Consider the following 11,520-nt stretch of genomic DNA (forward strand, 5'->3'; position numbering starts at 1 on the left):
TATATATATATATATATATAGTTATAGTTATACACACACACACTTGCACAACAAATGAAAGGTTAAATATTTTAAAACAGCCAAAAACTCCACCTCATTTGGGCAGGTGTGGTGGTGCACACCTTTAGGAGCCAGAGGCAAGCAGACCTCTCTGGGTTCCAGGCCAGTCTGGTCTATAAAACTGAGTTCCAGACCAGAACTTTGTGGTTTTTTCATATTAAAATACATTAAACAATAAAACTAAGAGAGAATAAAGCAACTGTCTAAATCTAAAATTTGACAAGCACAGGATATGGTATCACAGCTGTAATACTTTACAGATCTCTCTATTAAAATTAAATGGCATAGTAAACAGAGAAACAGTAAGTAGTGCATCCCAGATGCTTCCCATTAGATTTTTCTAAGACCTCGCCCTCAGATTCAAGGTGGTCTTCTAACAGTTCCCTCCACACACTTCCAAACATGGAATTTGACAACAACAAGAAATGTTTTCAACAAATACTAACCTTGAAGAATTCCTTGCTCCATTACTGTCAACTCTACTTTCTGCTCCAACCAAGAGATCAGGCTGGGTTTAAACATCTGACCTCCTAGACACAGAGACCGATATATCAATGGAAAAGGCTCGTGTAAACTCGCCACTAATAGAAAACATGTCTCAAGAAAGACTTAAAATTATTAACAAAGAGCTTAGAATACAAATATTTATGCTATTGGTAACCAGAATATTTCTATGACCCATTAAATCCACATTTAGAACTAAATGCACATTTAAAAACCACTAAGGAGGACCAAGACTGTTTATGCATAGATATAATCCCAATACTCACAAGGCTGGGGCAAGGGAAACAAGAATTCCAGGACAGTCATAGCTATAGAACTGGAGTTCTCAAGGAACCAAAAAATGGCTAAGGATATGGTTCAGTAGTGGAACACTTGCCTGGACTGTACAAGGTTCTAAATTATCCCCGCTACTGTCAATACATAAATAAACTATTAATGGCATGTAATATTCCTATTCCTTCATTATTAATAAAAATTCTATGCTTTAAAAAAATGTAAAATAAAATGTACTAAACCATTTCTCCCAATAAGATCTAATGTAGTATTAATATTATTACTAATAATAATTAATAATTGTTAATATTAATTATTACAGTATTATAAAGTTACCCTACCCCCAGGAATAAAGATCAAACCCAAGGCTTCAGGTGTCTAAACAAGCACTTTACAACACAGAAATGTGCCCAACAAAGGTCTTCATTCTTATAGGAAGAAAAATGATAGCACTAGTTCTTATCTTCAGAAGCAGATTCATAAAGATTGGCAAAAATGACAGCCACATGTGATAGTCCACATCTGTTATCCCAGCTCTCAGATGATTGAGATAGGACAACTGCTGAGAGCTTGAAGCCAACCTAAGCTATAGAATGAGACTTTTCCACATAACAAACAAATCAAAAAGAGGAAGAATCTCAAAATAACATTATTAGCATAGTAGGAGTGGTGCTACTAACCACCACTTAGTCGAGAACTACCATGATGTATTAAATTATGTTAAGGGACTTCATCTGCTATTTCCCACTGTTCTCTGAGCTGACATCATATTCTAGAACAATATTTCTGGTCTCTTATGAAGCTAGAACAAGTGATGGCAGCCCTACCTACTGTGGCCAGGTTCTGGTAGTTCTCCAGCATCACATCTCTGTAGAGGTTCCTCTGAATTGGATCCAGTGAAGTCCACTCTTCCTGGGTAAAGTCCACAGCCACATCTTCAAAGGTCACTGCATCCTGAACCATCACACAAATGCCAGCTTGAGCAAAGTAAACATCACCTATGCTCACTGGAGAATGAGGAAGTAACATCCTTGCCTATAAAAGAGACTAAGGTCCCCATAATCTAGCTCAGGTCTCAATACTCCTAGAGCATTTCTCTATCCACAGTCACTCAACAGACCTTCTATATTCATGAATTTCTGCACCTCTTGCAAATAAACTTACATCACCTTACTACACAAAGAACTCTACCTTACCCCCTATGTTGTGGCCCATTCCCAAGCATATTGCAAACTTGTTATGTGATTAAAAATAAGTTTACTTCTTTTAAAAATGAAGACTTCCATCTTTACCATTTGTCAGAACACAAAATAATAAATACTTAATCACTAACAGAAATTAAGACTGATGACTACTAAAATACTGAGATGATCTTTAGGGGAATCCCTCACCAATGTAAGACACATGCCTTTCTGGAGCAATTCAACTAGAAAAATCAGTCATGGCAAGGAATTTTGGTTTGCTGTTTTGTTTTGCTGAGAGGGCAAGTCTACTCATGAGAAAATGTGCCTTCTTGGTCAGTTTCACTTTAACTTTGGATCCTCTTAATACTCATCTTCTGGAGTATATGATAGGAGATTGTTCCTTCTACTGAAAAACCCAGTACTCTCCATGACTTCTAATTTAAAAAAAAAAAAAAAAGGCAATCTTGGCTAAGTGCATAAAATAAAAAATATACTTTTCGAGCTGAGCACACGCCTTTCATCCCAGCCCTTGGGAGGCAAAGGCAAGCAGATTTCTGAGTTCGAGGCCAGCCTGGTCTACAGAATGAGTTCCAGGACAGCCAGGGCTACATAGAGAAACCCTGTCTCGAAAACAAAAAAACAAACAAACAATATAAATATATATATATATATATATATATATATATATATATACACACACAATATATATATATATCTGTACACACACACACACACACACACACACATACAAACACACACACTTTTCCTTGCACTTACCACCTGCTGTGTCTCCATGAAGGTATGTCTTGTCAAAAACTCCCGCTCTGGTGCTAAATCTTTGGTTTGTAGTTGCTTTTCCAATTCTGGAATTAAACCCAAGATTAGGTTTAAATAACAACAGTATAGCAAAGAAGTTAAAAATGTCTCCATGGTTTTCTAAATAAACCTGGCTTATGAGCAAATTAAAGATTTAGAGGGAAAAAAGCTAAATATTAATTCTGCCAAAACTAATACATGGTAATAAAATAAAAACATGTTACCAGAGAGAAAAGGAAAGAAATATCATGAAAGTACAGCATGGTGTGAACATTAGCAATCCCAGTACATGTGAATCTAAGGCAGAAGAATCAACTACTACAAAATGAATCACTGCAATATTTGCTAAGGAATAAAATAAACCATTAACTTACAAATATTATAGTTCAGCAAATTCAGAGTCATAAAATAGAATACTAACTAGAAGTGCTATTCCACTAATCAAAGATGGAGACAAGACATATATTTCAACAGAATTAGGTTAATGCACATTTTAAGAACCACCACAGTGGGCCATCAAGATAGCTCATCAGGTATAAAGGCTTTCCACATAACACTGACAACCTCAGTTCAATCAAGAACCCGCATCTTGCCTGTCAATGTCACGCTTGGGAAGAAGGAACCCCTTTATTTGACTGTTAGCTGATGCAGACCTTCTGCCAGGCCTGAAGAACAGTGGCTGGGCAAGTGCAAGGGAGCAAGCCAGTAAGCATGATTTCTCTTTCAGGTTCTGCCTCTAGGTTCCTGCCTTAGCTTCCCTGGATGGAATATAACCTGTAAGCCAAATAACCCTTTTCCTCCCCGAGTGGCTTATTTACTCAGCGTTTTACCACAGAAAGCAAATTAGGACACTAAGTGTTAAAAAAATCAACTGCAATGGCACACATCTGTAATCCTAGCCCCAGCATGCTTACAGTGAGATGAGAGGCAGAAACTGGAGAGCCAGCCAGAAGTACAGTGGCAAAAAACAGTAAGAATGGCCCTTCCTCAAACCACAAGGTAGGCACAGAGAAGGGACTCCCTGTAAGTTCTTCTCTGATTTCCATGTATGTGCTATTGGCATATGTGCACCTGCACTCATACACAAAAAAAAACCAATAAATGAAAATAACCTTTTTGTTTACTTTTGTTTTTTGATAGGATTTCTCTGGTAAGCACTCAGTTGTCCTAGAACTCTGTAAGACTAACCTTGAAATCACAGACATCCACCTGTCTCTGCCTCCCAAATGCTGAAATTAAAGGTGTGCACTACCACAAAACAAAACAAAACAAAAAACAAAAAACCCACCCAACCCACAGTGTGCTAGGCGTGCTGCTCAGTAATGAAGCACATAGACCATATAGGAGGCACTGCAGTTTGATGGACACCCTCCCCCAATTAAACTAACATGTTAGTTTAAATATATTAGAAGAAAACTGTTATTGTTATCTCATTGGATCTGACAAAGTTTCTAAGAACACTACGTTTATAATATGTGCCTGCTCCACATGAAGCATCATATGCAAATAAAACCAACTTACCTACAGTGGCCACGTCTGTGTAGTCCTCCACTGCCACATCACGAGGTTTGCTGTTCTGAGCTGGATCTTTTGTAGTCCACTCCTGAGTGAAATCCACAGCCTCATCCTGAAAGGTCATCAAATCCTAAACCACCCACACATGCTTGTTTCAACCAAGTTAATACCCCACGAGTCCTCTGACAAGAGTGAGGATAGGAAACTCAACGCTCAGAGACAGCTTGGTATTCCACTGTCTCTTGGTATCCACACTCACTCTCCATCCATCTACTCCAATAAAGTAGCTTTAAGGGCACATTTCAAACATTTTTACCTCACCACTCTGGCCTTTTTCATCATCCCTCTCTTTTTCTCCTGAACGTATTTTATAAATGGGGTAAATATGAGGGTCAAGACTAGCTAGTAATGACTCTAAATACAGCATTATAGCAATGTGAAAAGATCCTCTCCCTGGAGCTTGTCCAGGAAGTCCTTGTCAGGGGCTTTACCCGTATCAGGGTAATCCTGGGAGATAAGTCTGTCTACATGGAAAGACGTATGCAGTGAGTTCAGTTTTTGGTTCTCATACCTTATTACAGTTTTTCAGGCCATCAACCAGCATGTTTTCTCCCTCTGTTTCTTCTCCTTGACTGCAATTTTGGTCACCAAAAAACAGACTTTCTAGAAAAAAAAGATACATCAATACCAAGCTGCCAATAAGCCCACATTCACTGTGAGGGCAGGAGTTCATCTGTTTGTAATTAATATATAACATGGTTCACTCAAGATAACTTGCAAATATAAACTCCAGTGACCTCAATGCCATACCAGTTTTTACAGCAGGAAAATATGATGAACTGTCCTGTCCATCAAGAAAAGTACATGAGTTTCACTTTAAAGCCAAGGAAACGTAAGCTCTGAGAAATAGAACTCTGAATTTGCCTATGATTAAAAAAAAAAAAATCAGTGATGACTATGCAGTGCCTGCTCCCAAGCACATACTGGATATACAAACAGTCCTTTTGGCCCCTAGCACTCAGTTACAGACTGGCAGATCTCTGGCTCTACACTGTGTAGGCAGCACCTACAAGAGAATCTCTCAATAACAGTAGTAACAGGACTTACCACAGGACAAACTAGTAATGTCCATCTCTTTAGTCTGATGGTAAAATATGTAACCAAATTCTTCTGTGACTCCAAGGACAGACACGTCAGGAAAACTTATGCAGCAAAGTGGAAAATGGTGACATTCATCCTCTTTAATCTGGATGACTTAAATTCCTATTGAGACCAGTCAAAAAGCAACAGTTAGCTGTCATTACACATTATAGACTAGCTCTCAGCAGCTAAGATAATGAAAACCATTAAAAATGTATACCCTGTAATATGGGCTCATTAGCAGCACCTGCACTGACTGAGGAATTGTATGTATTTGTTGTGCTTTGAACAAGAAACATGCTCTATAGGCTCATGTATTTGAACACTGGTTCCCAGCTGTCAGGTCTGTTTAGAAAAATTATAGAGCCTATAGAAGGTAGATCTTTGCTTAAGAATAAACATCTCTGAGAGTGATGGTTTTATAAGTCTCATCCCAATTCCTGTTCTCTCATCTGTGTGCACATGAAAATGTGATCTTTGGGTTCCTAATTTACCTTCCCCACTATTACATGAACTCTTTCCCTCTAGAACTATAGGCCAAAATAAACCCTTTCTTCCCTTAAGTGGCTTTGGTCATAATATCTTATCATTCCAACAGAAAATTAACTAATACAGTACTCTAAGTAACACCAGAACCGTTTTATTAATGCATCTGTGTATTTGTGTGTATATGTTTGCTCACATAAATTATACTCTGTAATAAGCAACATATAAAGAACTCAGGAAAGTAAGCACAGGAGTTACTTAAAATATAACATTTTGGACTGAAGAGGTGGCTCAGAAGATAGCTCTTCCTTAGGACCCACGTTCAATTCCCAGCATCCTCACAAACATCTATAACTCCAGTCCCAGGGGACCCAACACCCTTTTCTGCCATCCTTGGGCATCAATAAATACACAATATACAGACATACAGACAGACAAACCCCACCATCTTAGGGTTTATACTGCAGTGATAAAACACCATGATCTAGCCAGGAGGTGGTGGCGCACGCCTTTAATCCCAGCACTTGGGAGGCAGAGGCAGGCAGATTTCTGAGTTCAAGGCCAGCCTGGTCTACAGAGTGAGTTCCAGGACAGCCAGGGCTACACAGACAAACCCTGTCTCTAAAAACCAAAAACACCATGATCTAAAGCAACTTGGGGAGGAAATGTTTTATTTTATATTATACTTCCAACAAACAGTCCATCAATGAGGAAAGTCAGGGCAGAAACTCAAGGCAAGAACTGAAGCAGAGACCACGGAAGAATGCTGTTTACTACTAGTTTCTGGCTTCCCCTCTGATTTCTTCTATACCCCAAGACCCCAGGAACCGCACCACCCATAGTAGACCGGATCATCCTGTATCCTGTATTATTCTATACTACTGTATTTAAAAGACTTTTAAAAAATAATTCAGCTGGGCATGATGGATGGCACACACCTTCCCAGCACTCGGGAGGCAGAAGCAGGTGGACCTCTGTAAGTTCCAGAACAGTCTGGTCTATTGGGTGAGTTCCAGGACAGCCAGGGCTACTGAGGGAAACCCTACCTTGAAAAACAAAAACAAAACAAAACAAAAAACCCACCAATTTTATGTTTATGTGTATGACTATCTTGTCTAACTGTATGTATGTGCACCATGTGTGTCTGGAGCCCAAGGAGGGTGGGAAAAGATGAGATCGCCTGGAACTAGTTGTTATAAACCACAATGTAGGCACTGGGAACCTTGCTGGAAACTGAATACAGGTCCTTGGCAAGTGTAACTCTTAACCAATGAGTTATCTCTCTAACCCTGCAAAAACCAACAGAAATAACATTTTGAGACAAGCACAAATTTTTAAAAAATATATCACAACCAAGCCCACACTGTAGAAATAAAGAATCTGTACAGAAGACAGGGTCATTCACAAAAGCATAAGAAAGAAGACACTGCCTCAGACGAATACATTCATGAACAAAGAAGAACCAGGAAGAAATTCATCATATCCAAAAACACACTCCCCATACCAATTTGGGGGAAGGGCTGCCACAACAACAATCAACAAAAATGACAGAATATATTAAATCCCTCTCAGTATTAGCCTCAAATAAATATAAATGGCTACAGTTCACCAAGATGCATATTGTCTAGATTAGAAACTATCTGTTGTCTCCATAAAACAAACCAAGTCAATGTGATGGCTAACATCTTGATGGCTAATTGAAGTGGAAACTTAAGGGTTCTTTGAAAAGTCGGTTGGATGGTGTTTTGCTGGGGCATATACATGAAGCACTGGTATGTGAACAGTGGTCCCTTTTATAAAATTGGAAACTCAATCCCTGTGAAGTCCTGGTTTTTGACCATGGGCACAACTGTGTTTGTTCTCTATCACCTGTATTAATACCTTCCCCAGAAGCATCAACCATATCACCTCTAATTTCCTTACTTGCTGTCCCTGGAATTGCAGGAATATTAATTTGAGTACCCCATTGTTGTAAAAGACCCCTTCCGATAAATTTATGGGTATGTCAGTCACATAGGTTTTAACTTCCATTTACTCTTCTGGTCCCACACAAGTAAGTAATCCACTGGACACTTTGTCTTATTCATCATAACTTACCAATTCCTATAAATTGTGTGTAAACCTTCTGAAGTGGCCAATCTGGATTCTAAGACTTTTGGGAAAGTATATTAACATCAGCTCCTATATCCACCAAACGTGCCATGTCAACACCTTTCATCTGTACCATTAATTTGGGTCTCTGATCATTAACCACTGTTTGCCAGAACACACATTTTCCAATACTTCCAGCTAATATTATATTTAAAACTTTAAAATCTCTGTGCTTAAAAGAATTAACTATAAAGCAAAACTACACCTCCAAGTGTTTGGGGCTATTACATGTTGGAGTGATGTTTTTGAACACTATGTGAAAATCTATCTCTGTCCTTCCTTGCCTGCCTTAGGCACCTTCTGATTGGTTAAAATAATTAAGCCTGTGGCCTATAGCAAAAGGAAGAATAGAAGGTGGACGTCTGGCAGAGAGAGGAACTCTGGGAAAGAGTGAGGTGTGGGAAGATTCACCAAGAAGTGAAGGAAGCTCTGGGGGCACTGGTTAGTTCACATTGTTGTTCCTCCTATGGGGCTGCAAGCCCCTTCAGTTCCTTGGGTCCTTTCTGGATGCCCCAGTGTAAGGAAATGGCAGGACAGGGAAGTGAGAGTGGCTAGGTTAGTGAGCAGGGGGAGGGGGAATGGAATAGGGGAGTTTTCAGAGAGGAAATGAGGAAAGGGGATAAAATTTGAAATGTAAATAAAGAAAATATCTAACAACAACAATAATAATAATAAATAATAATAATAATAATAATAAAGAAGTGAAGGGAGCTAGATTATGAAACTGAAGAGAGATAACCATCCATGTGGTAGAATTTAGATTAATATAAATGGGATAACTGAGTTACAAGCTAGATGGGAACAAGCCTAGTTTAAGGCCTGGGCATTAATCCACAAATAAGTAAGCCTCCATGTCATTGTTCAGGAACTGGGATGGGCATAAATAAAGGTCTGAATGGTTACTGTTAAGGATTAAATTTTTTACTGCTATCCTGTTTCTGTAAACAAGCTTATTTTGCAAAAAAAAAAGGACTTCTGCTTGCTGGAAAACATTGTATCTTTGTATTTGTGGCTCTATGCAGCCCTGAATGAGGTGGCTAGGTACTGCATTTAGGACTCCCTTGTGCAGAATTGGCACCAGTACCTGAATAAAAGCCTCTTCTGTTTTAAAATGTATTGATAGTCAGACTGACGTATCTCTGGATCCCAGCCCATAACACTAACAAAGATATCCAAAAATTAAAAACTGAGAGGCAAAAGATGGAAATTCACCTACAAAAAGAAGCCAAATATGCTGACATAGCAACTCCTCAAGGGAAAAAGACTAAGTGACATATAAAGACTAGCCCACAAGAATAACACCTGACTTCTCTCAAGACTCTGAAAGCCAGAAAGACCTGGATGTTCTATAAATTTTGAGAGACCACAGATGTCAGCCCAGACTACTATATCCAGCAGAACTAACAATCATATTGAACAAAGAAAGAAAAATAGTCCACAATAAAACCAAATTTAAGCAATTTTTATCTACCTATTCAGAAAGCACTAGGGAAAAAAAAAAACCTTGAGTCTGAAGAGGTTAATCACACTCAAGAACTCAAGAAAACACAGGAATAAATCATTACCTCAGACCAGTAAATCAGGGTGGGGGGGGGGGTGTGTTATACAGTGACAACAAAATAACAGGAATCAATAAACACTGCTCAATGATAAATCTCAGTATTAACAGACTCAATTCCCCAATAAAAAAACACAGACTAATATAATAGACTAGATTAAAAAAATAGGATCTATCCTCCTGCTGCATCAAAGAAACACACCCTACCATTAAGGGTAGATATCATATCAGGGTAAAGGATGTAAAAAGGAATGCCAAGCAAATGGACACAAGAAGCACATAAAGGGGCTGGAGAGATGGCTCAGTGGTTAAGAGCACTGACTGATCTTCCAAAGGACCTGAGTTCAGATCCCAGCAACCACATGGTGGCTCACAACCATCTTTAATGGGATCTGATGCCCTTTTCTGGTGTGTCTTAAGACAGCTACAGTGTACTCATATACATACAATAAATAAATCTTTAAAAAAAAAAAAAAGAAGCATGTAGATTTTAATACTTGACAAAAGACTTTAAACCAAAACTAACCAGAGGACACAGGGAAGTACACTACATACTCATTAAAGTAAAATCCACCAAGAGGACAATGCAACTCTAAACAATTATACAATAAACACAAGGGCACCCAAGTTTGTAACAGAAGTACTACTACAGGTAAAATCACACACTGACCCTCACACTGGTAGTGCTGACTTCAAACCCCACTCTTATCAATACAGGCCATCCAGATGAAAAGTAAACAGAGAAATTCTGGGGTCAAATGGACCAAGCAAACATGTACAAAACAGTTCACCCAAACACACAAACGAATGTGATTTCTTCTCAGCAGCACATGGAACTTTCTCCAAAACTTGACAACAGATAGAAAAGAATTCAAACAACACTCTGACCACCATGGATTAAAGCCAGGCATCAACAACAGAAAGTTTACAAATTCATGGAAACCAAACTAATCAAGAAAGAAAAATAAATAAATAAATAAACCAAGACAGAAAAACCCTTTGGAATAGAATGAAAACAAAAACACAACATACCCAAATTTATGGAACAGAAGAAGGCAGTTCTAAGAAACAAGTGCATAGCACTGTCTACATTTAAAAAAAAAAAAAAAAAAAAAGAGAGTTCAATTGCATCCCAGTCCACAAAGCAAGTTTCAGGACTACTAGAAAGAGATGCGAGAATCAGAGGTGAGCAGGAACCAACATCTGTCCCAACACTGGGAGTAACTGGGACCAGCAGGACCAGGCACACAGGAACTCCGCCAGCCTAGTGACTCGGGTTCCTTCCGGTCTGTCTGGGCCGGGGTACAGAGTAGACCTTGGGTGCATGCTCCGCAGCCAGTCCCACAACACCCAGAGGAAGCTCCACTCCCAGGCGCTCTGACACACCCAGGATCAGAGGTGAGCAGGAACCAACATCTGTCCCAACACTGGGAGTAACTGGGACCAGCGGGACCAGGCACACAGGAACTCCGCCAGCCCAGTGACTCCGGTTCCTTCCGGTCTGTCTGGGCTAGTGTTCTGAGCAGACCTTGGACACAAGCTCTGCAGCCAGTCCCCACAACACACAGAGAAAGCCACACTCCCAGCTGATCTAACAAGCCCAGGATCACAGGATCCCAGAATCCCAGAATCCCAGAGACAGCTTGACTCTGAGGACTTCTGACACAACCAGGATCACAGGAAGGACAGGCTCCAGTCAGATTTAGCAAGGACAGGTAGCACTAGAGTTAACCAGATGGGGGTAGGGGGCAAGCATAAGAAAATAAACACAAACCAAAGTCACTTGGCATCATCAGAACCCAATTCTCCCACCATAGCAAGTCCTGGACACAC

General features: G+C 39.5%; 1 protein-coding gene across 4 annotated transcripts in view; it reads right to left on the reverse strand.

Moving 5' to 3' along the window:
- The window catches only part of LOC116073339 (zinc finger protein 26), a 32,191-nt gene that overhangs the window by 5,698 nt on the left and 14,973 nt on the right, over positions 1–11,520 (reverse strand). For 3 of the 4 annotated variants that reach the window (XM_031345171.1, XM_031345170.1, XM_031345172.1), the window contains 6 exons: positions 5,460–5,615; positions 4,924–5,015; positions 4,359–4,464; positions 2,799–2,884; positions 1,665–1,791; positions 507–590 (listed from right to left, as the gene is read on the reverse strand). In XM_031345171.1, coding sequence (XP_031201031.1) covers positions 507–590; positions 1,665–1,791; positions 2,799–2,884; positions 4,359–4,464; positions 4,924–5,015; positions 5,460–5,484 — 520 coding nt within the window. In that variant the 5' untranslated portion in view covers positions 5,485–5,615. The remainder of the gene's footprint in view (positions 1–506; positions 591–1,664; positions 1,792–2,798; positions 2,885–4,358; positions 4,465–4,923; positions 5,016–5,459; positions 5,616–11,520) is intronic. The other variant, XM_031345173.1, reaches the window with a different exon arrangement.

This window comes from Mastomys coucha, unplaced genomic scaffold (assembly GCF_008632895.1).
Source record: "Mastomys coucha isolate ucsf_1 unplaced genomic scaffold, UCSF_Mcou_1 pScaffold23, whole genome shotgun sequence".
Taxonomy (NCBI): Eukaryota; Metazoa; Chordata; class Mammalia; order Rodentia; family Muridae; genus Mastomys; species Mastomys coucha.